Source organism: Equus asinus, chromosome 3 (genome assembly GCF_041296235.1).
Source record: "Equus asinus isolate D_3611 breed Donkey chromosome 3, EquAss-T2T_v2, whole genome shotgun sequence".
Classification (NCBI taxonomy): Eukaryota; Metazoa; Chordata; class Mammalia; order Perissodactyla; family Equidae; genus Equus; species Equus asinus.
Genome location: NC_091792.1, coordinates 91,447,269 through 91,474,792, shown reverse-complemented (window position 1 = coordinate 91,474,792; position 27,524 = coordinate 91,447,269). Strand labels below are relative to the sequence as shown.

Sequence of the window (27,524 nt, the reverse complement as noted above, 5' to 3'; positions counted from 1 at the left end):
CTCAAGCACTTAGTATGTGTCAGATACTGTTCTTTGGGCTTTGTCTGTATTAACTCACTTGTTCTCCATAATAACCTGTGAGGAAGGGACTATTACTCTCCCCTTTTACAGATGAGGAGGAACTGAACACACGTAGATTAATTGAATTGCCCAAGGTTCATTGCTAATAGGAGGCAAAGCTGGGATTTGATGCCAGGCAGACAGAGTACCGAGTCCTTTTGTTTTTGGAAAATACTGTTTTATTAACACCACAGTGGTAAACAATTTTATGCTTATGTTTATAGATCACTGGGTCACACACAATTCAAAACCCACAAAGAAGGTAAGAGTCTTTAGATTAAATGTGTCCTTCCTAAAAATCCTTGACTGTAAGCCAGTCTATCCTCAAGCAGTAAAATTTGATTATGCACCATTTTATATTTAACATATCACATTTAGATAGCAAAATAATGAAGGCACAGCTAATACAAGCAAACTTAAACCCTTTCTACTTCTGAGCTGTGGGTGGGGACACACACTTGGATTGGTTCCTCAAGTGTATATTTTTTCCAAACATTAGCTTCAGTGAAGACTTCTGATAATTTTCACAGCTACATTCTAAAAGCTACGGGACAAAAAGACTTTACGAGGATCAAACTACATAACACTGGATACACATGCTTTACAGAATTTGCTACATCTTACATCTCTTGAAGTAAATTAATATTTCTAGAATGCTAGGTAAAGGGATTTAATACTTAAACATTTGGGGTTTTTTTTTACACCTTTGTAAATAGACACTACCAAGAAAACACATAAACATGAGACTGTAAATAACGAACACATATGTTGACAATACTATACAAGTTATACACCCTCCTTCTCAGAATCATGTTTCTCTAAATTTCAATATTCAGAACATTCATTAGAATTTGAAGTGGCAGTTTTCCAGGCTTATTAACAGTACTGTCATGATCTCCAGCGCACGCTTCCTCCAGTCCATCTCTCTTCCCCAAAGTGTAAAGCTGATGTCTGCGTTACAAAAGCAAAGTCTTAAAGATGAGACTTTTCTTGGGTTCTGCACTGGAAAATTTCAGGAGTAAAGAACCTGAAGAATTAGGCATTGAGAACACGTTCAGTCTTGGCTTGGGTGTTCCGTGCGTAGTGTGATGAATGAGTTTCAAAGTGACATTCTTTACTTCACATCTACTTGACACCCTTAATAAGCCTCAATTCCAGTCCTCAAGAAGCGATCATGGAGAAATTATTTTAAATTAAACTCATTTTCTTTAATATCTTTTGATACATTTATGTTCAAAATGAAAATCAAATTTGAAACGGGCTGGCCAGGATCTGATTGCTTCAATTTAATATGTTTTTGGGAATGTCAGAATTGATTCACATTGTTCTTTGGTCCAAAACCTGAGCCGTTTTAAGTCCACCAATATATATATGTATAAAAAAGTAGCTTTTTTGTCTTCGTCGTCATTCTCCTCTTCAGCCTCTGCTCTGCTTATTTCTTGGCGTCATCGGACACGGCAGAGTGGGGACCCTCATTTTTGGCAGCCTCTGCCGCAGCCTCCTCCTCCTCCTCCTCCTCATCCTCATACTCCTCCTCGTCATCGTCCTCCTCCTCACCCTCTAAGGTCCATGCACATCCCTCCATCTCACCGGTGAGCTCTTGGATCTTGGCAAGTAAGGGCTTATAGATGTCATTATACTTTTTTTCCAGAGCCTGAAATTCCTTATCAAATTTGGCTTCTATCTTATCGCATCGCTTCTGCAGCTTTTTGAGGGCCAGGACTCGGCATTTCACCGAGTTGGGCAGGCTCTCGATAAAGTCATTTTTAGGCTTTGGTGCATTCTCGGCAGGGATCTGGGGCTCCTCGGCCGGCTGACCGGCTGCACTGTCCGAGTCGCCGGCCGCGCTGTCCGAGTCGCCGGCCGCGCTGTCCGAGTCACCGGCCGCGCTGTCCGAGTCTCCCCCCTGCGCACCGCCTTCTGCCATTACCTCCTCCGCCGCCTCCGCCGCCTGGCTCGGCTCCGCAGGCCCCTGGTTCTCCGCGTCAGCCATGTCAGAGGAGAAGCCGCAGAGGGCTGGGTGGCTCCCGCACAGACCTGCCGCGGAGCTGCGCGCGGGGACCTTGCGGCTGCGGCAAGCGGCCGTGACGTCGGCCGCCCCGGTGACGTGCGCGCGGCCCCGCCCCCGGGACCCCGGCCCTGGACTGGCTGCTGGCTCGGCTGTGGGCGCCGCGCTGCCCTCGCTCGGCCCTGCTGCTGGCGTCAGAAGCCGTCTGCTGGGTGCCCCGCTGCGGTCGGCCCGCGTGCCCACCCCCGTGGAGCCAGGCGGGAGTGGCAGCGGGGCCCGAGGCCCTTTCTGCGGGCTGCTGCTGGCCTCAGCCGGGGTCAGCTTGGTCCTGGGCCCCACGCCGGGCCCTGTGTCCATCTGTCAGTACAGCTGTCTGGCCTTTGTCCGCATCTGCCCGCAGCTGGCATCGCTTTGCCGTGGGACGGTGTCTGGCTCACTCCTGTGGAGTCGGTTTGGTCACCTCTCAGATCCCTCCGAATTCCATTCCAGAAAGTGGAGGCAGGGGAGAGCTGACTCGATTCCACCCCCTTTGGGACTTGGGTGCCTGTGTGTGGCCAGGGCAGCTTGCACGTCAGGCCGTCCCCCAGCATCCGCACTTGGCCGCGTGTTGGCCAAGCGGCGTATGTACACCGGTGAGAAGGTCTTCTCTCCCCTGGGCGGACCCTGGGTCTCTGCGAGCCGTTTGGGTGGAGAGTCTCAGGACCCTGGTGTTCTGGAATGTGTTTGAGAAGGTCCCTCAGAGTCCTTGGCCTGCGAGGAGGAAAGAAGCTGGCGGAGGGCCGAAGGCGAGCAGGGCCCTCGGCGCCTGGGGCCGATCTCTGCGGTTCCCGGGACACGCGGCACACCGGTGTGGCGCACACGGTGTCCCCAGAGCGTGCCGCAGTTCAGCACCTGCTCTGTCGGTCTTGCTGTGATTTGTATATGAGAACGTAAAAAAAGATCTTAAGTAGCGAAGTCTTGTTTTCTAATAGCAAAGTGAATAGATATTTTAGCTCTTTTACTAAACCTAAATGATAACTTCTTGAATAAGGATTGAGAGCACGTATTTGAGGAATGGAAGACAAACGATCCTTCCAGAAATTCCTCAGGAATGTGTTCAGATTCAGCGTTACTGATTGAAATGCTTTTCTTTCACTATATTGGGACTTGCTGAAACTTTCACCAAGCATATGAATGTTAGGAAATTACTTCCCAAAATATATTTGGTACCATCTTTTGGTTCTTGTGAATGTTAAATTAGTTGGTAATATGTAAAACACTTAGTGCTAACACACAGCAAGCACTCTTTGTGTGGTTTATTTTTTTTTTTACAAAATAATTGCACTTATTAATATGCAAAGATAACCTGCAACAATATTCTCTTTTAGAAAAAGACATCTTTGTGCCCTTCCCCAAGAAAGTAACCATTTACAAAAGGGCCAATATATTCCCATTAGCAAACATCATAGTTTTTTGTGTACTTGTGATTTCTGTTGTTTATTTTACTTTCCTAATTCTGTTCTGGATCATTTATTTCCCCCCCTTCCCTGTTTCCATTTGTAATGATTGAGTTTTGTTGTTAAGGCTGAAATTTCCATCTTAGCTCTGACTGAGTTTGATATAATAATATATCTGTATTTAGTTGGCTGACACTATATGTATTCTGTATATCATCCATATATTTCATGTATCATCTCTTCACAGCTACAGCTACCTTGAGGTTAAGAATGCTTTTTCTCATTTTAGAAATAAAGAACTTAGCAGAAAAATTGAAATAAATATTCTGTTACTATATGTATCACCTGATTGGTAGAATCAGGGGCAGAAACCAGGCCTTCTAACTTCTTTAATATAGAAGTTGTGACAGATTTTAAAAAAGAAGAAAAAGCCCAAATTTTAATCAAATCCATTTGACTAATTTAATGTGCTTCAGACAACCTGGATGTGCTCACCTTTCAGGATTTTTATATTCTCAACTTAAATCATAAAACCTAGTTTTAAGCTAGCCTCCTTTTTTTTTTAAAGATCTTTTATTGAAATATAATTTATGTGTAATAAAATTCACCCGTTTTAGGGTACTTTGACAAACAAATACAGTCATGTAAACAGAATAGTAACTTTATCCCCAAAAATTCCTTCATGATCCTTCCCTTATTGCCAGCCCTGGCGACCACTGATGTGTTTTCTGTCCCTGTAATTCTGTTTTTTTCCAGAATGTCATATAAATGAAATAATATGTATATAGACTTTGAGTGTGCCCTTTTTCACTCATCATAATGTATTTGAGATTCATCCATGGTGTGTGTATTAATAGTTTATGCCTTTTTATTACTGAATAATATTCCGATTTGGGTTGTTTCCCGTTTTTTGTGACGATGAATAATGCTGCAGTGAACATTCGTCTACAGGTTTCTGTGTGAACATAACTTTTAATTTCTCTTGGGTACATACCTAGAAGTGGATCATATGATAAATGAAGGTTTAACGTTTTAAGAAGCTTGCACACTGTTTTCCTAAGTGGCTGTACCATTTTGTTTTCATACCAACAGTGTATGAGAGTTGCAGTTGCTCCACATCCTCACCAGTATTTGGTATCAGTGGTTTTTTCCCTAATCTAGTAGCTGTGAATGGTATCCCTAATGATTAATGATATTGAGTATCTTCAAATTTGCTTATGTGCCATTCATATATCTTCTTTGATAAAGTATCTTTTGCCCGTTTTCTAAATTGGGTTTTTTGCTTTATTAATTTTTAAATGTTTTTATATATTCTGGATACAAGTCTTTTGTGAGGTATGTGTTTTATAAACATTTTCTTCCAGTCTGTGGCTTGTCTCTTCATTTTTGTGACAGTGTCTTCAAAAAGCAGAAATTCTTAATTTTGATAAATCCATTTTTAAATTTTTTCTTTTATGGTTTGTGCTTTTGGTGTCATATCTAAGAAGTCTTTGCCAAATCCAAGGCCGTAAAGATTTGTTCCTATGTTTTCTTCTAGAAGTTTTATAATTTTGTTTCAGATTTAGATTATGATTTGTATTGTTTTATATGAGTGTAAGATATATGCCTTTTGCATATGGATATTCTGTTGATGCAGTACCATTTATTGAAAACACTATCCTTTCGTCACTGAACTGATTTTGCAGACTTACTTTGCACATTAATTGACCATATACACATGGATCTATCTCTAGACTTTCTGTTCTGTTGCATTGATTTACAGGCATACCTCATTTTATTTCACCTCACTTTATTGTGCTTTGTGGATATTGAATTTTTGTGTTTTTTGTCTTTTTGCTGAGGAAGCTTATCTCTGAGCTAACAGCTGTTGCCAGTCTTCCTCGTTTTTTGCTTGAGGAAGATCAGCAACATCCATGCTAGTCTTCCTCTACTTTGTATGTGGGTCACCCCCACCGTGTGGCTGACGAGTAGTGTATGTCCGTGCCCAGATCTGAACCCATGAACCCAGGCCGCTGAAGCAGAACATGCTGAACTTAACCACTACACCACGTGGCCGGCCCCAGATATTGCATTTTTTACAAGACCCTCCACCAGCCAAAAGATTATGATTTGCTGAAGGTTCAGATGATGGTTAGCATTTTTTAGCTATAAAATATTTTTTACTTAAGGTATGTGCAGTGTTGTTTTAGACATGATGCTATTGCACACTTAGTAGACTACAGTATAGTGTAAACATATTGTTTCTATGCACCAGGGAACCAGAAAATTCATGTGATTCACTTTATTGTGATATTCACTTTATTTTGGTGGTCTGGAACCGAGCCTATGATATTGAGGAATGCCCTATGTGTCTGTCCTTTCACCGATGCCCTCCTTGATAACTGTAGCTTTATAGTAATGTCATGAAATTAGGTAATATGAGTCCTCTAACTTTGTTCTTTTTCAAAATTGTTTTGTCCCTTCTAGTTCCTTTGCCTCTTTATATAAATTTCAGAATCAGCTTGACAGACTTTTTAAAAGACCCTTACTACAGTTTGGATTCAGAATCTAAAAACCATTGGCAATGCGTTAGAAATGAAAAGGCAAGATGGGAGAAGGGAGGGCACTTGAGTGAGGTGTTTGGGAGCACAGGTCTGTGATCAGATATCTGGCTTCAGTTTCTGCCCCTGCCCGTAAAGTAGTTGTTTGTCTTAGATTTAGCCCTGAAATTGGAATAATGATTATATCAACCTCAAAAAGTTGTTTTTTCATGTATTTATTTTTATTGGGACATAATTCTCATACCATAAAATTCACTCAAAGGATAGTTTTGAGTATTCACTGAGATAGTGTTCATCCAAGAACTTATTGCAGTGACTAGCACCTAGTAAACACTCCATAACTGTTAATGATCGTTATGAAAGAAAAGAATGTGTCGAGAGCAATACTAATTGACATGTAGAGATTAGAGTCTATGTGTTAGTTTGCTAAGGCTGCTATGACTAAGTGCCACAGACAAAGTGGCTTAAACAACAGGAATTTATTGTCCCTCAGTTCTGGAGGCTGGATGTCCAAAATCAAGGTGTTGGCAGAGTTGGTTCCTTCTAAAAGCAGTGAGGGAAGGAACTGTTCCAGTCGTAGGTCCTTGGCTTGTAGATGGCCATCTTCTCCTTATGTCTCTTCTCATTATCTTCCCTCTATGCATGTCTCTCTGTCCAGATTTCCTCTTTTTATAGGACAGCAGTCATACCTGATTAGGGCCCACCCTAATAATCTCTTTTTAACTTGATTACCTCTGTAAAGACCCTATCTCCAAATACGGTCACCTTCTGAGGTACTAGGGATTGGGAGTTCAATATATGAATTTTTTTTTTTTTTTTTTTAAAGATTGGCACCTGGGCTAACAACTGTTGCCAATCTTTTTATCTCCTTAAACCCTCCGTGTACACATTTGTATATCTTAGTTGCACGTCCTTCTAATTGTGGGATGTGGGACGCCGTCTCAACGTGGCCTGACGAGAGGTGCCATGTCCGCACCCAGGATCCAAACCCTGGGCCTCCTCAGCAGAGCGTGCGAACTTAACCACTCGGCCACGGAGCCGGCCCCTCAATATATGAATTTTAGGGGGACACATTTCAATGTATAACTCTTCATCCTCTGGCCCCCCCCAAATTCATGTCCTTTTCACCTATAAAATACATTCACCCTTTCCAGCATCCCCTAAAGTTTTAACCCATCCCAGCGTCAACTTTAAGTCCAAAATCTCATCTGTGATGGTTAATTTTATGTGTCAACTAAACTGGGCCATGAGGTCCCCAGATATTTGGTCAGACATTACTCTGAATATGCCTGTGAGGGTGTCTCTGGATGAGATTAACATTTGAAGCAGGAAACTGAGTAAAGCAGATTGCTCTCCCTAAGGTGCGTGTGTCTCATCCAGTCAGTTGAAGGCCTGAAGAGAGCAAAAAGGCTGAGTAAGAGGTAGTCCTGCCTGACTGCCTTTGAGCTGGACATCAGTTTTTCCTGCCTTCAGACTCAACAGAAAGATCAGCCCTTCCTTGGTCTTGAGCCTGCCTGTCCTGGGGCTAGAGCTACACCATTGCCTCTCCTGGGTCTTCAGCTTGCTCACTGCAGGTCTCGGGGCTTGTCGGTCTCCATAATCACATGAGCCAACTCCTTATAATAAATACCTTTCTATATATGTACACACATACACCCTGTTGGTTCTGTTTCTCTTGAGGACCCTAATGTAAATATTTAAATCAGGTATGGATGAGACTCGAGGTTTGATTTATCCTGAGGCAGAGTTCTTCTATGGCTGTGAACCTATGAAACCAGACAAGTTATCTGCTTCCAAATACAACAGTGAAACACACATAGGAGAGACATTCCGCTTCCAAAAGGGAGAAATCAGAAGGATGAAAGGGGTCAGAGGTCCCAAGCGTGTTGGAAACCTAGCAGGGCAAATTTCATTAGATTTTAAGGCTGGGAGAATAATCTCCTTTGGCTCCTGCTGTGTCCTCTGGCCCACTGGGGTGGTGGCTCTGTTCCTTGACCTGTGCCTGTGGTAGCAGTGGAAGCCCTGCTGGACTCTGATTTGCCTTTGGGGTCATTCTTCCCTTTTCTTGAAAGATAACACCTGCTCGCAGCCAGTTAGCTCTGTTGGCTCCTTTCATGCCTCCTTTCAAGTCTGACCGCCATCCTTCATTTCATCCCGTCTCCTTCAGTGCAGGCTCGCAGTGTTTCTGCTGGTAGAAAATTCTCAAATCCTCATTGGCCTCCCAGGCAATTCACAGGGGTCCAAGCCATGGGAGAAGAGGGTCCTCTGCAGATCCTTCCTGGACAGCCACATGTGTGTTCCTGGCTTCTGCTCAGGTGCTTGATTGGATTCATGAGTCACCTGCCTGATCTCCTCCGGAAACCTTTGTTCAGCCACACGGTTGGCCCTGTTTGCAGAGCATGCTCTCTGGATGGGCTGACTTTTCCAAACCTTCAGGTTCCAGTTCCTTTTTGCTTAACGCTTCCGTCTTCAATTTATCTCTTTCCTCTTGTATTTTACTATAAGCAGCAAGAAGAATCCAGGCCACGTCTTCAACACTTTGCTCAGAAATCTCAGCTAAGTATCTAAGTTTACACTTACAAGTTCTACTTTCTACAAAATACTAGAACACAATTTGGCCAAGTTCTCTGCCACTTTATGACAAGATTGACTTTCCACCAATTTCCAATACACGTTCCTCATTTTTATTTGAGACTTCACCACAACCACTTTGACATTTGTATTTCTAACATGACATGTATGTATTTTCCAAGACAAGAGAAGCCTTCTCCACAGCTCTCCTCTTTTCTTTCTGAGCCCTCAGCAGAACCTCCTTTAATGTCCATATTTCTATCAGTAGTCTCTTCAAGGCAATCTAGGCTCTTTCTGTCAAGTGTCTCAGAATTCTTCCAGCCTCTATCCTTTACCCTATTCAGAAGTCACTCCTACATTTTTAGGTATTTCTGTTACAGTATCTCACTTCCTGGTACCAAAATCTGTGTTAGTCAGGGCTTTCCAGAGAAACAGAACCAATAGAATATCTGTCTATCAATATTTTAGGGATCTGCTCATGTGATTGTGGAATTGGCAAGTTGGAAATCTGCAGGGCGGGCTGACAGGCTGGCACTTCTGGCAGTAGTTGATTTTGCATCTTAAGTCTAGAGGCCAAATTCCTTCCTCTTTGGAGGATCTCAGTCTTTTAAGACCTTCAGCTGATGGGAAGATGCCTACCACGTTATGAAGACTAATCTGCTTTACTTAAAGTTTGCTGATTTAAATGTTAATAACACATAAAAATATACCTTCACAGCAACATCAAGACTGGTGTTTGACCGAACAACTGGGTACGGGTACCATAGCCTAGCCAAGTTCATACATGAATTTAACCATCCACCTCCCCACATCTTCACTCATCATTGCTATTCTCTGACTTTTAAACTTAGGCCAGGCCAGTGGGTACAAATGAAAGTTCGGTATTGTCTTAATTTGTGGTTCCCTGATTATTAGTGAGATGGAGCCATTGTATAAGGCAGTTCTTTCCAGAGGTAGTTAAGTGATTTCTAGAAAGGAGTTATGAAATTATCTTTTGAAATAGATCAGGATACAGATATCACACGGTCTAGCTTTATTTGTTTCCAAAGAGAGGGGAAGTAGCCTAGAATCATTATCTTAGACTTTTTCTTTTCATCAGAAAAAGGCTTTTATTTTTTTCTAAACTAAATTTGAAGCAGGACCGTAAACAAGGTGAAAACTGGAGCACTTCAGGTAAAATAAAGTAAGTAGTATGGTTGCACCTGTCTGGCCTTTGTCCCCAGGTCACCTGAGACTCCCTGGTGGAATCCTAGGGCTGGGCAGTAACACACATAATGCCTTAGGATGCTTCCTGGCCTGATGATGTGATGAAATTCCATTTTCCATCCCTCTCAACCTCCGTGTAGAAGGGGAGCCTTATGAACTGTACGAGATTTTGAGTTAAACATGTTCTGTTTCTTTGGTCTTCTGGCAGGCAGGAGTTTGTGGATGCTTACGTGAATTATGTCTTCCAAATCTCAGTTCATGAATGGTACACAGCCTTTTCCAGTGGTTTCCTAAAGGTCTGTGGTGGCAAAGTGCTTGAGCTCTTCCAGCCTTCAGAACTGAGGGCCATGATGGTGGGGAACAGCAACTACAACTGGGAGGAACTAGAAGAGGTAAGCCTGAAAGGTGCTGTCTTTACCCTGCGAGGAAGTGGCTGCGGCCTGGGTGGGTGTGCCCAGGGCCCGGTCTCTGCAAGTGTGCTGTGGTGGAGGAGGATCTGGAGGCCTCCTGCGTCTCCGGGGTTATTTCTTACTCTCCAGTGCAAATGGTACACAAATGTCCACTGTGATCTTCTTCTTCTTCTGTAAGATACGTTTTTTTCTTTTTGTCGTTTTTGGGCAGACTGCCATCTACAAGGGTGATTACTCAGCCACACATCCCACCGTGAAACTATTTTGGGAAACATTTCATGAGTTTCCATTGGAAAAGAAGAAGAAGTTTCTCTGTAGGTATCAGTAATCTCATATGGTGTTTGTTAAATCTTGCGTATGTTGTAGGATGAGATACTCCACAAATAAAGTTTGAACTCTTAAATGGTGAAGAGTTAGGAAGTCAGTATATTTACACTCTCTGTCTGAATCGTATCTCAGGCACAACACAGGTTGTTAGCCATAGCTGTTGCCTAACAGAAGGGACTTTGTAAAAGAAAGGAAGGAAGCACTTCATTTATTTTTCAATTGCTCTAAAATACTAGTTGTTTTATATCTAAGTGATTCCTTTAAGTGTTACGTGAATGAAATCCAATTGTTTGGATTAACTTCCCTGTTCTCTCTAGCCTTTGGAAAATATTGCACATATCTACTGCAGATGGCACTGGGGAGATGTGACTAATAATAGCTTTATTGAGATATAATTCACATACCATAAGATTCACCTTTTTTTTTTCTAGACAGTTCTCACCACACTTTTGTTTATATTTTGAATATACTCTCTGATAACTTGTATGACCTGACTACATTTAGGTTATTTTTCTAATATGGTCTTTTTAATAAATCTGAAGACTCACAATTCAATGGTTTTTAGTATTTTCACAGAGTTGTGAAACTGTCAATTTTAGAACACATTCATCTCAAGAAGAAACCCCATACCCATTAGCACTCATTCCCCATTTCTCCCTACCCCTCCTCCTGCAATCAGTGTTCTGTTTTTATGGATTTGCCTGTACTGGACATTTCATATAAATGGAATCAGACAATTTATGGTCCTTTGTGACTGGCCAGATGACATTGGAGAAGGGTAATACATTTGGAAAGAAGAATGAAGTCTGGTTTACATCAAATTCAGCCTCTTAAAAATAGTTGAAATCTTTGTCAGTGTATAATCAGGGTCAGAAATTAGCTAGTGAATAGGATAAAATTTTCACCCATAGAAAATTAAAAAAGAGGATTTGAAAGGCAGTGCTTTAAGAATGAACATATATTAATATTAATGCAAGATTTACCGCCAGATTCTGCCACTCACAAGGAGTCAGGACAAGAGAAAGTCGATATCTTACACAAGAAGTCTTAGAACGAGCCTTGCTTCTCCTTGGCCCAGTTACATTGCCTCTTGCGAAGCAGTGGCCTATGAGTTGAATGACAGGTTAAGGTTTGCTAAGGGAACTTGTAGGGCTGTGACAATTAAGAGGAGCCTGCTCTTGGTCCTGGAGATTTCCTTAAAAGAAGACATTTTTATGTTCAGAGATCATTAGACTTAGAAATTTTTATTAACGCTACAGATTTTGGCAAGAATATTTCTGTATCACAGTCTCAGGTAATAGCAGGTTATTTGAAAGTGCTGCTTAACTAATGATGTCATTGTAGTAATTTCCAGCACTTCAGCTATGAGAAAGTTATCCAGCGCTAGAAAACAAGACAGCTGGGTCTGTCTCTCTCAGTCTCTCTTTTTTTTGCCAAGTCACAGTGAAATGTAATGGCAGTGTTAGCTCTTCTAGTTTAAGAAAACTGGAGCCAGAGGTAGAGGAAAGCGAACAGATCCCAAATGGAAACTCAGTAGCCAGGGTGGTACAGGCACCAGACCCGTGAGATGTGAGGAGACCGCGAGGTCGTGTAGACTGCCTTCTTCTTCCTGGTTTCCCCCTGAGGTCAACTCCTCTTTTCCTATGTCAGTAATTCCTTTCCTCTTTGATTTTGTGAAGGCTCATGGCATTTATGAGGGTGTACATTTGATTGAGGGCATTTTTGAGCATCTTTCCACTGGATGGATGATTTGTGTCAGTGTATAATCAGGGTCCAGAATTAGCCAGTGAATAGTATAGAATTTTTATCCATATAAAACCAAAAAATAGGACTTGAAAGGCAATCTGTTTTGCTTTGTAAGGATGAGCATCTGTTAATATTAATGCCGTGCATATTGGCACATAAAAGTGATTGCACTTCTCATGCAAGCCACAGGGTGTCATGCCTTCCTCTCTTGTTTGAAGGGCCGCTGAGAGCAGCTCCGCATTTGCGTTGCTGGTAATGCCAATTCCCTTTCTCCCCAGTGTTCCTGACGGGCAGTGATCGGATTCCCATCTATGGCATGGCGAGCCTACAGATCGTCATCCAGTCCACAGCCAGCGGGGAGGAGTACTTGCCTGTGGCCCACACTTGCTACAACCTTCTTGACCTGCCCAAGTACAGCAGCAAAGAGATCCTGGGCGCACGGCTCACACAGGCCCTTGACAACTACGAGGGCTTTAGTCTGGCCTGAGGCTCCCCAGCCAGCCCTAGCTTTCCCTTCCTTCCTCAGTGTCCTCATTGAGGCCTATACAGAAAATCAGGGGGAGTGAGTTCTATTTTTTTATCGTGTAAGGGGGTTGGGACTTGTCAATCCTGAGCCTGGTTGATGTATTTCTCGGGTTGTATGCAGTAAGCAACCTTTTTGAAAAATCGGGGGTTGGAGATGGGGTGAAAAATTGGCTCTTGTATGGGAGGTGTTTTTGTTTTTAAACCAAATCACCCAGTGTTTCTTGCACTTGTGAATATGTTGCACTCTGCTGGATAAAATGGCAGTGGATTTTTAAACTCTCATTTCCCAGATGTCTCTCTCAGCCCTCATCTTTCCTCACCATGCTTCCTGTCCTTCTCTGAACTTCTCATTCCTCTGCAAGAAAGATTTGACTGATCTGTCCTTTCTTACCTGCACATGCAGAATGTCTCCGTTCTCTGCAGCCTTGGAAATGCTCCTGGCCTATTGTAGCCCTACTTTAAGGACTAAGGAGGAAAGGACTACTTCAGAATTTCCCAATTCCAACCAGCTGAATCTGGGTCCACTACTCTGGTGAACTCTCGAGAATTTCTGGGAGCCTTTATGAACGCTTCTTGCTTTAAAAAAAAAAAGTTCTTGAGGGACTAGCAGTCTCCCCGTGGCTCTGCCTGTTCCTGGACCTCCTTAACGTTGTGCAGAGCAGCTTAGAGTTGCAGCTGATCCTCATTTTATTTTGTTGTTCGGCCAAGTCCCTTTGACAATAAAGTGAAGCAATAGGCCCCCACCCTTCCATTATCTCGCTTTTGGAGCAAATTGCATTAATTTTTTAAAGGATATCTTCTCCAAGAAAAGTAGAAATAATAAACTTCTTGTCTTTTTCCCTATCACTTTCTGTCTTCTACCACTTTCTCTTTCCTCCCTCTCACACCCTCCTTCTCTCTCTCACTTTACTTTTCTCTCTTCTTCCCTTCATCCCGTTCTGTTACCTGACTTAATGCCCCTTTCCTCTCCTCTACTTCTGGTGGATGCATGCGGTCTGTTTTTTTTAATTTCTATTTAAATTGCAAAATTTCTACTCAAATTTTTTTTTCTCTTCGCTAATTGCTGAGACTTAAGGACATTCTTTATTAAGGAACTTTTGTTTATTGCATTTGAAATGTTTGTTTACAGTGGGATTTCGGGGGGGGATTGTGTTTAAAGCAAATATATGTATCTCAAAAATAATGACATGCTCAACCTTCATCATGGGATAAGAACATTCTACATGATCAAAGAATCCATGTCAACCTAATTTTAAATTCTTAGTCACTAGGGAAAAGACTTATTTATATAAAATGAAGTATTTATGAAACGTGATACAGCGTCAAATCTCAATGAAGGATTGTAGATTTATTCCAATTGCTAAATTGGTAGTTTTTCAGTCTTTATAATACAAGATTAAAAAAAGATATAGTTAAATGAAATGTTTATTTTCTATGTGTGTGCATATAGTTCAATATTATGCAATAAATTTGGTGTTTTAACTTAAAACGACTTCTTATTGTATTTGCAGACGGGGTAGCTTGTTTTCAGGAGAAGAATTCAGTCAGTCTACCCAAGTAATCTGCCAGGTGGTCAAATTCGGTTCCAGCCATGAGAAAGTAGAACCAAATGCTGGGGAAATGGAGAGGAAGGCAGGAGCCCAGGTCAGGGAGCAGGTGGCGTTAAGGATGGATGGGATTTCTGAAGGTGTGTGATGGGTAAAAAGGCATTTCCCATGGAGGGGAAGACCAGCGAAGGCTTGAACATGGGGAAGGGCCAGGAACCATTTGAAGAGAGTGTCAGAGGAAGTAGGGGAATAATGATAAATAAGACTAGGGAGAAAGAAGGTAGGTTTGGGGCTGAGGAACAAGGCTAAGCATCGGAATTTTAGTTGGTAGCCAAGTAGGATTTGTTAAAATGTTCAGAACTTTAGGGTTGGGGTAGGAGGCAGTGATATGACTTGAGCCTGGTTTTCAGAAGAAAAATGTGGATAGAGGTACATTTTTTGGAGTGGGAAGGACAGAGCAGAAAGACAGCAACTGAAAGCAGTGAGGGCAGCGGCAGTGGAAGTGGGAAAGAGTACATGAACGGGAGAAAGGGGAGAAGCGGAGGCAGTGGGAGCCTGAGGGGAAAAGGAGAAATTAAAGGTGAATCAGATTTGTTAATCTAATGATCTGTGCTCGTTAGCCCGCTTACACACACCAAAAGTGTGTGAAATGCAGCAAAAAAAAAAAAATATTTTCACTAGATTCTAAAAATTACAGTGTATTTACTGTTTTACTGGACTGGATAGGTGGTTTCAAGGTAATAAAGAGAACGGTAGCTGTCCAGTCATAAGTTCCACTCAACAGACGTTTAATAGCATACTTAAGTGCTAAGTTTGAGGGACAAAAAAGCCTGCCGCATTTAATTTTGGATGAAAATAGCCAAGTTATTTTAAACTTCTGGGCCTTATAATCTTCATCCACGAAATAAGGAGCTTGGACTAGATAATTTCTGAGGTCCCTTGGAGCTCTAAAATTCTAAACTCACCGAGAACAGTGCCTGCACATAGACACGCCCAGGACATCTTTCTAAATATTTGTTGCATGAATGAAATTTTGTGCTGCTTCTAAAACACTATGATTTTTCTGAGATATTTTCCTCTATTCTCTTCACCACTTACTGCTTTAGAAGACTCTCCGGATGGGCACTTCTGGATTTACCTGTCTACCCTCCCTCCCCTGCGAAGCTCTGGAACTTCCTTCGCTGTCAGTCATCTACCAATTTAGTGAAATTATTTAGTAACTTTTGGTGGGCGGGATTCAGTGAAAGTGTAATGAGGTAAGTTAGTAAATTCTACTCCATCTACTCCATGTGCAAGCCTGCCGATGGCTTGCATGGTTCTCTAGTAATAACCCTGGAGAGCTAGGGTTGGCAAACTCAGCCCAGGAGCTAAAATGGGCTTTACTTTTTGTTTTTTAAAGATTGGCCCTGAGCTAACATCTGTTGCCAATCTTCCTCTTTTTTTTCTTTCTCCCCAGAGCCCCCCAGTACCTAGTTCTAGGTCCTTCTAGTTCTACGTGGGACACCACCTCAGCATGGCTTGATGAGCGGTGCTAGGTCCACACCCAGGATCCAAATGGGTGAAACCCTGGGCCACCAAAGTGGAGTGCACGAACTTAACCACTCGGCTGCAGGGCTGTCCCCCGAGCTTTACATTTTTAAAAGGGTTCAAAATAAAAGGAAGGAGATGTGACAACAATTATGTGTCCTAAAAAGCCTAACATATGAGTATCTAGTCCACAAAGAAGGATTTGCCAGCCCCCGTGAGACCAGACGTGCAGGAATCACAATGACAGAGTGGCTGACCTCACTGAAGTCTTAGAGGGACTTAGTTGGACGTTGAACCAGAGAGAACAGTGTTTGGACCTTTCTGCCACAGGGTAAGGAAGTCAAGCTTCATCTAAGATTAACCCACAGAAAGGCATGTCAGGATTTCGACCATAACAACTACCACATACTGATTGTGTGCTGTGTGCCAGACCCTGCACCAGGCATTTGCTATGCACTATCCAGTTTAATTGCTACCACTACCCTCCTGGCTCTACGACTTATTAGCTGTGTGGCCTTGGGCAGGTTTCTTAACCTCTCTGTACATCATTTTCTTCCTATTTAATGGAATTATTATGAGACAATAATGTGGAATTGTTAAGAGAATTAAATCAATAAACTCATGGAAAGCACATAGAACAGTGCATAGCACATTAGCCCTCAGTAACTATAATTACCACTGTTATCCCAGTTCTTCACATGAAGAAATGAATGTTTAGAGAAGATAACTTACTCACTGTCCCAAAGTGGTGGGACCTGGACGTGGCCTTTAACTGGTATTAGGCCCAGCTGCTAGAGATGGGTAGCAGATTTGACTAGAGATGGGCAGCTAGAGCTGAGGCTTTGTGGCCACATAAAAAGGGACATCCCGATGTGGCAGCTAACCTTGACCACACACCTGCAGCAAGAGCGCAGTGAGTTTGTTTTGCTGCCAGTGTGCATTCAGTAAGGCAGTTCTCCAACTGTGGGGCTCAACGTGCCCGTCAGGTGTGCCGTTCTCATGTCAGCTTCAGGGAGCCTCCAGTGGAGCTGGGTGTCGCCGACTCGGGGGGTCTCTGTTGGCATGTAGTGGTCAGGGACTAGGGATGCCTCCACGTTGTGTAGGGCAGTCCGTGTTCATCCTGCCACAATGCCGATGGGGCCCATTTGCAAAACAGAGCGAGGGCCGGGCCTCATACCCTTCAGGGGATCCCTCTCTGTAGATTTTTTTTTCATAACACTTGTTTTTTCTTTTTAAATAAACTTTCTATTTTTCAGTAATTTTAGATCTATCCTTACTACTTTTCTATGGTACTATGAATTCTTCTATATAGCTCACTCAGTTTCCCCTGATGTTAACATCTTAGATTTACATGGTACATTTATCAAAACTACAGAGCCAACCCTGTACATTACTTTTAACTAAACTCCAGACTTTGGATTTTACCGGTTTTCCCACTGGCATCCTTTTTCTGTTCCAGGGTCCAATCCAGGATCCCACATGGCATTTAGCACAGCAGGCTTTTAGGCAGCACTGGGATTCCTGGCTGTCAGCAGATTTGCCAGCAGAGAGCTTTCAGGCTGGGAGAGAATGGGATGATATATTCAAAGTATTGAAAGAAAAAAAAAGGTGCCACTCAAGATTATTTCACCCAGCTAAGTTGTCCTTCAGAAATAAAGATGAGATGAAGACTTTTTCTAACAAACAAAAGCTGAGCGAGTTTATCATCACTAGACCTGACTTACAAGAAATGCTAAAAGGAGTTCTTCAAGCTGAAATGAAAGGATGCTAGTTGATAAAATAAAAACATATGAAAATATACAACATGCTGGTTAAAATAAGTATATAGTCAGGTTCAGAATATTCTAATCCTCTAATGTGATGTGTTAACCACTTAATTCGAGTGTAAAAGCTAAAGGTCAAAAGTATTAAAAATAGCTATAGCTAAAATAATTTGTTAATGGATACACAATATAAAAAGATGTAAATCGTGACATAAAAAACAGAAAAGGGCAGAGTTTTTGTATGTGATCAGAGTTAAACTGTTATCAGCATAAAATAGTGTTATAAGATGTTTTCTGTAAGCCTTATGGTAACCACAAAGCAGAAACCTACAGTAAATTCACAAAAGAGGAAGAGAAGAGAATCAAAGCATAGCACTATGGAAAGTCATCAGTTCACAAAGGAAGGCAGCAAGAGAGGAAGAAAGGAACAAAGGAACTACTAAAAAGCCAGAAAACAACAAGATGACATTAGTAAGTCCTTACGTATCAATAATTACTGTAAATGTAAATAAATTGAATTCTCAAATAAAAGACATAGAGTGGCTGGATGAATTAAAAAAAACACAGCTACATACTATCTACAAGAGACTTACTTCAGCTTTAAGAACACACACAGGTTCAAAATGAAGGGATAGAAAAAGATATTCATGCAAGTGAAGACCAAAAGAGACCAGGGGTAGACATATCAGAGAAAACAGACTTTAAGCCAAAAATGGTAACAAGAGACAAAGAAGGTCATTATACAATGACAAAGGGGTCAATTCATCCAGAAGATAGAACAACTGTGAATACATATGCACCTAATATCAGAGCACCAAATATATTAAAATAGAGATCTGAAGGGAGACATAGATAGCAATACAATAATAGTAGGGGACTTCAATATCCTATATTTAACAATAGATAGCTCATCAGACAGAAAATGAAAAAGAAATGTTAGACTTGAACCACACTTTAGATGAAATGGGCCAAACATATATATAACATTCCATTCAACAACAACAGAATACACATTCTTCTCAAATTCACATGGAACATTCTTCAAGATCATTTGATAGGTCACAAAGCAAGAACTTAGCAAATTTAAGAAGGTTGAAATCATACCACCCAAGTATCTTTTCCAACCACAATAGTATGAAATTAGAAATCTATTATAGCAGAAAGAAAGCTGGAAAATTCTCACATATGTGGAAATTAAACAACACATTGCTGAACAACCGTAGGTCAAATGAAATCAAAAGGGAAATAGAAAAATATCTTGAATCAAACAAAAAGGGAAGCAAAACATACCAAAACCAATGGGATGTGGCAAAAGCAGTTTTAAGAGAAGTTTCTACAATAAATGTCTACATTAAGAAACGAGAAAGATCTCAAATTAACAACCTAACTTTACACCTCAAGGAACTAGAAAAAGAACAAACTAAGCCCAAAGTTATCAGAAGGAAGGAAATAACAAAGATCAGAGAGCAGAAAGAAGTGAAATAGAGAACAGACAAACTATAGAAATGATCAATGAAATCAAGAGCTGGCTTTTTTGAAAAGATAGCATTGACAGACCTTTAGACTAAGAAAGGAAAGAGAGAAGCCTCAAATAACATTATAAGCGAAAGAGGAGACTTAGAACTGATACCAGAGAAATACAAAGGATCATAAAAGACTGTTATGAACAATTATATGCCAAAAAATTGGATAACCTGGAAGAAATTGATAAATTTCTAGAAACATACAATCTATTAACCCTGAATCATGAAGAAATAGAAAATGTGAACAATAATGAGGAAGCAGATTGAATGAGTAATCAAAACCCTCCTGATAAGAAAAGCCCAGGACATGATGGTTTCACTGGTGAATTTTGCCAAACATTTAAAGAGGAATTAATGCCAGTCCTTCTCAAGTTTATAGAAAGGGAGGGAACACTCAAATTCATTTTAGGAAGCCAGCGTTACTCTGATACTAAAGCCAGATAAGGACACAAATAGGAAAGAAAACTACAGACCAGTATCTGATGAATATAGATCCAAAAATTCTCAAGAAAGTACTAGCAAATTGAACTCAACAGCACATTAAAATGATCAAACAACATGATCAAGCAGGATTTACCCCTAGAATGCAAGGATGGTTCAATGTATGCAAATCAACAAATCTGATACACCACATTAATAGAATGAAAGGGAAAAATCATGTGATCATCTCAATAGATACAGAAAAAGCATTTGGCAAAATGTAACATCCTTTCATGATAAAAACTCAACAAAATGAGTATGGAAGAAACATACCCCAACATAATAAAGCCCAGATATGATAAACCCAGCACTAATATCAGTGTGAAAGATTGAAAGCTTTTCTTCTAAGATCAGGAACAGGACAAGGGTGCACACAGTCATCCCTCCCATTCAACATAGGACTGGTTGTCCTACACAGGGAAGTCTGGCAGGAAAAAAAATAAAAGGCATCTAAATCAGAAAGGAAGAAGTAAAATTGTCTTTCTTTGTAGCTGATATGATCCTATATGTAGAAAATCATAACTCTACCAAAAAAAGTTAGAACTAATCAATGAATTCAGTAAAGTTATAGGATACAAAATCAACATACAGAAATCAGTTGTGTTTCTATACACTTAATGAAATATCTGAAAAAGAAATAAAACAATCCTCATTTATAATAACATCAAAAACAATAAAATACTTAGGAATAAATGTAACCAAAGTGAAAGATCTGTACACTGAAAACTATAAGACTTCGATGAAAAAAATTGAAGACTCAAATGGGAAGATATTTCATATTCATGGATCAGAAGAGTTAATATTGTTAAAATGTCCCAAAGCCATCTATAGATTTGATGCAATCCCTATCAAAATTCCAATGGCATTTTTCACAGAAACAGAAAAAATAATGCTAAAATTTGTATGGAACCACAGACGACCCTGAATAGCCAAAGTAATCCTGAGAAAGAAGAATAAATTGGAGGAATCACACTTCCTATTTCAAACTATACTACAAAGATATAGTAATTAACACAGTATGGTACTGGCATAAAAATATACACACAGACCAAAGAAACAGAATCAAGAGTCCAGAAATAAACCTTTGCATATACTGTCAACTAATATTTGACAGGGAGCCAAGAATACTCAATGGAGAAAGGATAGTCTCTTTAATAAATGGTGCTGGGAAAACTGGATAACCACATGCAAAAGAATGAAACTAGACGCCTATCTTACACCACTCACAAAAATTAACTTGAAATAGATTACAGACATAAATTTATGAGATACTGATACTGTAAAACTCCTAGGAGAAAACATAGCGGGTAGGCTCCTTGACATGGGTCTTGGCAATGATCTTTTGGATTTGACACCAAAAGCTCTAGCAACAAAAGCAAAAATTAATAAGTGGGACTATATAAAAACCTGCACAACAAGAGACAACAAAATGAGAGGCAACCTACGGAATGTGAGAAAATATTTGCAAGTCGTATCTCTGATAAGGGGTTAATATCCAAAATACATAAAGAATTCATATAAGTCAATAACAAAAAACCTTGCAATCTGATTAAAAAATGGACAGAGGAACTGAATAGACATTTTTCCAAATAAAACATACAAATAGCCAACAGGTACATGAAGAGGTGCTTGACATTACTAAATATCAGGGAAATGCAAATCAAAACCACAATGAAATATCACTTCACACCTGTTAGAATGGCTGTCATCAAAAAGACAAGAGATAACAGTATTGGCCAGGATGTGAAGAACAGGGAACTTGTGCACTATTGGTGGAAATGTAAAATGGTACAGCAACTATGGAAAGCAGTATAGAGGTTCCTCAAAAAATCAAAGACAGAACTACCATATGATCCAGCTATTCCACTTCTGGGTATATATCCAAAGGAAGTGAAAACAGGATCTTGAAGAGCTATCTGCACTCTCATGTTCATGGCAGCATTATTCACAGCAGACAACGTATGGAAACAACCTAAATGTCAGTCAGTGGATGAATGGATAAAGAAAATGTGGTGTATATATACAATGGAATATTTTTCAGCCATGAGAAAGAAGGAAATCCTGCGATTTATGGCAACATGGATGGACCTTGACAGCAGACTAAGTGAAATAAGTCAGAAAGACAAATACTGTATGATCTCACTTGTATGTGGAGTCTAAAAAGCCTAACTCATAGAAACAGAGAGTAGGATGGTGGTTACAAGGGGCTAGGTGGGGGAGGGAAATGAGGAGATGTTAGTCAAAGCGTACAAACTTCCAGTTATAAGACAAATTCTGGGGATATGATGAACAGCATGGTGATTACAGTTAACAATACTGTATTATATACTTGAAAGTTGCTAAGAGAGTAGATCTTAAATGTTCTCACCACAAAAAGGAAATGATAATTATGTCACATGATGGAGTTGTTAGCTACCACTATGGTGGTAATTGTTTTACAATATATGGGTTTTAAATCAACACGTTGTACACCTTAAAAACTTACTCAATGTTATATATCATATCTTAGAACTGGAAAAATAGATGAAAGAAAATAAAATAGTCAAATCATAGTGAACTAGATGATAGAAGTAAAGGTGGGATGAGGGAGGGAGGGCATGTGATAGAGTACCAACAGATTTGAGGTGAAACCCACTGAATAGAATATTTTGTGTTAGGGTCAAGCATAGAAGAAAAAGTAAAATCAAAGCTGATCTGCAGAATTTTATTATTTTCTCTTAAAAAGAAATGTGTTTGTTGTCTCCAGTTTTCTTTGGCTCTTAAAAATGGAACCAAGCAGATTTTAAACCAGTCATTGTCTCTAAAATATCCGAGAACATGATATGCCCATGTTGCCTTTGATAGCCCTAACTTTGTTGGTAGGCCGGCTTGCTTGAGGATGGGTCTGCCGTTTGTGAATTTTGCATTTTTAAGAGATGCCTTCATGGAGCACTTGTAGGAGCCGGCTCCACTTGCAGCCTTATCTCGGGAAACAGGGTCTCACAAAGCTGAGAAGAGCTCGTGATAAGGAAGACGAGGAAGAGAGCAGGTCCTTGTGTCTTCAGAAAAAAGTGAAAATTCTCTTGTGGATTAGACCAAGGGAGTTCTCCAGTTGGAAGTGACATGGAACCTCCCACATGCCTTTCCAACCCAAGTTTTTGGTGAAGAGGGATTAGTTAACCTCAGGACAGCAGAGTCCTCTGAAAGGTGTGGCAAATGTTGGCCTCTGACTACTGCTCTCTGCGTGGAGATGCTAACGCAGACTGGCTCAGAGGCAGGTAGAGGCTTCTTGCCCACACTGAGTCAGGCGTGGATTTGGTTTCCATCTGGAATGCCCTTTACTTGTGCAGTGAGAAACCAGCATGTGCAACAGAATAGGTGCTGGAGGAGGTATCCACCCCACTCCGGGCAGACTGTTTGGATCTGTGTTCATAACAGCCTCTGCCACTGATTGGCTAATCCAAGCCTTAGTGCTTTATTTCCTTCCAAAAGTAATGGAGTGTGTACCCCTGAGTTATATGTAGCATGGGAAAAATTAGTTCAGATGTCAGGTTTTTTTCTCCCGAAAGTATCTGGACGCTTGGCAGGGTGCAGAGTCACATGGTCTTCCGATCTTTTAAAAGCTGATTTTCCTTGGCCTAATCCCAGGGGAGCTGGATACAGTCTATGGTAATTATTGATTCTGCTCCACTGGTGTTGAACTTCCTGAGAAATTTAAGAATTCACACACACACACACGGCCCCCCAACCCCCCAACCCCCCCCCCCCCCCCCAGATAAAGGCAAACACTAAACCAGATTAGTCCATCGTGGTCACCTTTTCTTTAGTATTAGGCGAAAAAGCAAGCCAAAGAGCAGGTTCGGAAATAACCCTGTTCCCCATGGTGTCATGAGAGGCTGGAACACTTGAGAGGGAATGTCAACAGCAAGTGCCAACTAGGTACTGGCTCGTGGTCCCAGCAGGACAGTCTCACCACTGCCAAGAGTTTCTTGTTAAAAACAGGTCTCCTGACCTTTCGTGCCTGGGCATCCTCAGGAGCTCAGATGTTTGTGCAGCAGGCTCAAGGACTCTCAGGTGCAAGTCACTGGCAGATTGTGTGGAGAGACCTGGAGTTTCTGAATTTCTGGTAATGGCGAGAAGGGCCTCATTCAATGAGACTCTGAAATGATTTGAACCCAGAGCTCGCCCTGTGGCTGGCCTGAGCCTTTTGCTGTCTTGGGGCTGATGAGAGGGGAGGACCCCAGGCAATCGCCCCGTCTCAGCCTTGCCCACAAGTTTGATGAGAATTAATATGTAATTAGGAGCTTGCCAAAATCGGAGCAACTCTCCTCTCTAGGGTATTGTTTAAAAATATATCTTGAGACAAATTTCAGGACACCAACTGAGCTAGTTCAAAGGTTATTCTGTTCCTTCACAGAACTCGGGCATTCCCACACTGGTCTCAGCTGCCGCCTCAGACAGTTAATTCTTTCTAGTACGTGTCTGAGCAGACATGGACCTCCCCAAATGTTCTGAGGAGAAGCAGACTCAGAGGAGTTTGCCCTGCTCTGGGAGAGAAAGAATTCAACGGGGCCAGGTCTGAGAAAGCCGCCCCCAGGTTTGTGAGGTCTGCAGGAGAATATCAGCGGTCACCAGAGAATGGGGCAGTGTTCCCTAAAGTCTCGCTTATCCTGTTGGCACTGATTTGTAAAGAGCTAGAGGTGTGTTCTGGTTCTGCTTACACAAACAAGGAATCGCATGAGCATGAGGAGGGTGATGGGGGGACTATGGTTCCTTTCTGCACCTGTTCAAAATGTCTTGTCGGACTTGAGCAGAGAAAGAATCTTTGTCTAGTGTGATAACAGCCCTCCACCATCATTTATTAAAGATTTATTGTGTGCTCACTTTATCATCCAGGTAAATCCCTATGGTAACCCCACAGGGTAGGCACTATGATTATCCCCATTTTTCAGATAAGGAAACAGAGACGTAGGGAGGGGAAATAATGCACCCGGATTGTAGAGCTAAGCCATCTGCCTGCTGTCCGGGCCTTCAACAGCAAGCGGCACTTGGCCTTTGTTGGTGTTGTCTGGCGTGCTGGTCTCTGTTAACTCAGGATTTTGAGTTGATTGGAGCTGCTCATTTTCACAAATACCCAGGATGCAGTCTGCACCTTCTACTTAAAGTGAGGTCTTCGGATCAGCAGCACGGCAGCACCTGGATGCTTGTGAGCCATGCGGAGTGTCGGCTCCACCCCGTCCCCTGCCTGGGCTGCCTACCACAAGACCCTGAGACATTCACACGCACCATCAAGTTTGAGAAGCACCGCTGCCTGCTACCAGAGAGGAGGATATCCTGTCTGCCCTCCTTCCCTCTCCTTTGTCCAATCTTGTCCAGGAATTTTAAATTCTTTCAAAGTAACAATTACAGAAAAATCACGTCTCAAAAATATCTTACCAGCAAGCACCCAAAGCTGTAGAACCAGAAGCATGACAAGGATTTCTGAGTATCTTTGAATTGTTTTTGAGAAATTAAAGAACTCAAATATCTAAAAGATCATGAGTTTCAGAATCCGTAGTAACAGAGAATTTACTAGGCCAGCTGAAACACGGAGGTCCAAGTGGTCCTGGACCTGCGTTCATGTCGGTTTCACTTTGGACCGCGCCGCCCACACAGATGCTGCACAACACGGAGCCACCTCTTGGTAGACGTGAGCCCTGACACTGGAGAGCACAAGTGAGAACCAAGCTGTCAACAACCCAGTTCCTGCCAAACCCCATCTGCCTGCCAGCCAGGCTTCTAAAAATGCGTTTGGGAATTTTGACTTTTGGCTTTTACTGAATACGAAATTCTACTGTGTATATATAGCCCTGATAAGCTGACCCAGCTTAGGCATAACTCTGATATATTCTGTCTTACAAGACTCAGAATCCATTTCTAGAAGAGGTAATAATGAGGCCGTTGACAGGGACTGCCTCTGCCCCTCAGCCTCCTCCCCAGGCGTAGGTCCCCATTCTGAGACTCCCATTCAGCGAGCCCACAGCACTGCAAACTACGATAGGGTTTGGAGCAAAAACATTTGCTGGGTGGGGATGGGCGGGGGCTTCAGAGGAGCATCAGGCTCTGTAACAGGCTGGAGAAGCTGCGGTACTTGCGCTAGCATCACTTTCTGGTCTCTCAGACGGGCCAACGTCAAAATATGATTTAAGAAAACAAGATTTAAGAAAATTTAAGAGGTCACTAAATGCTGCCTGCCACTTCCGCCTGAGTTTTATTACTTTGGACCGAATGTTTCAAAAGTTAAATTATTCAGGGTGAGCTTCAGTTCTGGCAGAATGGCATTAAATTGCGCCGTCCTTAGCACTGTCTTTGTCCTCCGAGAGACAGACCTCAGTTTGAATGGTGTCACTTGAACTAGGACAAGTTCCTTATTCCAAAGCCTTAATTTTTTAATCTCAGGTTCAACATATTTTTAGCGTTTACTTTTGAGCATGTGTGGTTTAAGGAAGCGGGGCCCACCTCACCGCCAGGTGTCGGGTCCTCGACTGTGAGCTGGGACTCTGGGGGCTGCTCCACGGAGGGACCGCAGGCCTGTGACGGGTGACACAAACGGGGAGGTGCTCACTTCACACAAGTGAAATGTGCCTTTTCTCCTGAGTCACAGTGTCCTGCTGGCCTTCCGAGCTTCAGAATAGTGAACGGCTAATGTATTTATGTATGATGGCCTCCTAGACTTTGGAAATGGACTTCAACAAGTTTTTTTTTCTTAAGGCCTTTGTTTCTGCACCCCTTAAGCCCCGCCCATAAACTGTTCTAAAGGCAGCTGAGCTTAGAGCACAAGCCCATTTTCCTACCTACAACCACAGGCACGGCTAATTTGTACTCAGTTCGCTTCACCTTCCAGTGCCCTCCTTGGAGACAGAACAAAACCTTCATCCTCCTGAGGCTTCTGAGGAGCTCAAGGGAGCAGCTTCCTCGATTCCTACTGAAGGGGGAAGGTCAGACCCCACAGGCGGTTCAGTCATATGTTCCTGACGCCGTCAAAAATTTCAGAACATCCGCAGTTAAAAATATTTTATTTCAGTTTATACAAAATACAGTCAGTACCAAAATGCACATAACATTTTTCATTCAGTTTACATTTTAAAAAAGGACAACCGTAATTTCAAATACTTTCTGCTTACATTTCATGTAAACATTGTTCTGGACCCATATTATTTACTAAAATGCAGCCACCTGTGCAGTTTCACGAATGTATAGTGCTTTTTGATGGAGAGTTAGACCTGCCCACCGATTTCTTGAGCCACGCACAGGACCACAACTGGCCGGCCGGATTCCAGACCAAATGAGACTCTCTAGAGACATAACTGCAGCTTCCCAGCAATGTGAAGTTGTCGATGCCCGGATTTCATTTCACACACACATCTGTGCAAATCTGTAGTCGATAGCCTATCTACATACACCTATTATGAAGGGTCACGGTGGAGGAACACAGCTGCCCACAGGGGCACAATCTCTACTCGGGGAAGTGGCCAGTGCCACAGTGCAGGGCCCGACACAAAGGTCACTCTTGTTTGGATGTTGCCATGCTGGCCATCATGTGAAGTGCCAGTATACGCAATTTGAATCTATAACATTTGAAAATGTTTTGCCAGTCTTTTGACAGAATGTACTCTTCAGTACGTTTTGAGGGGCAAGTGGGGGAAAAAAAATAAAAGGGAATCAAAGGAAAGTACATTCCAGGTTCTGCCAAACCCACGGGCTTCAGAAGAAACACTGCTTCACATTTTAGTAGTTTTATCCCTCCCTATGGATGTAACCACACAGATACTGAAAAAGAACATCAAGGAGGTGTGGATCTTGGTGCAGAGACCACCTCTCCCCACCTACAGGAAAA

At 41.9% G+C, this 27,524-nt stretch overlaps 2 protein-coding genes across 6 annotated transcripts in view; one reads left to right on the top strand and one right to left on the bottom strand.

The window, feature by feature from the left end:
• HERC3 (HECT and RLD domain containing E3 ubiquitin protein ligase 3) overlaps nt 1-14,318 on the top strand; it is a 100,524-nt gene extending 86,206 nt beyond the window's left edge. For all 5 annotated transcript variants that reach the window (XM_044766318.2, XM_070505373.1, XM_044766313.2 and 2 more), the window contains 3 exons: nt 10,030-10,213; nt 10,443-10,545; nt 12,583-14,318. In XM_044766318.2, the coding sequence (XP_044622253.1) occupies nt 10,030-10,213; nt 10,443-10,545; nt 12,583-12,791 (496 nt within the window). In that variant the 3' untranslated portion in view covers nt 12,792-14,318. The remainder of the gene's footprint in view (nt 1-10,029; nt 10,214-10,442; nt 10,546-12,582) is intronic.
• Nucleotides 217-4,864, bottom strand: NAP1L5 (nucleosome assembly protein 1 like 5). Its single transcript, XM_044766319.2, has one exon. It carries the CDS (start codon nt 2,423-2,425, stop codon nt 1,493-1,495), a length of 933 nt encoding a protein of 310 aa, XP_044622254.1. The 5' UTR covers nt 2,426-4,864; the 3' UTR covers nt 217-1,492.
• Nucleotides 14,319-27,524: the final 13,206 nt, after the last annotated feature.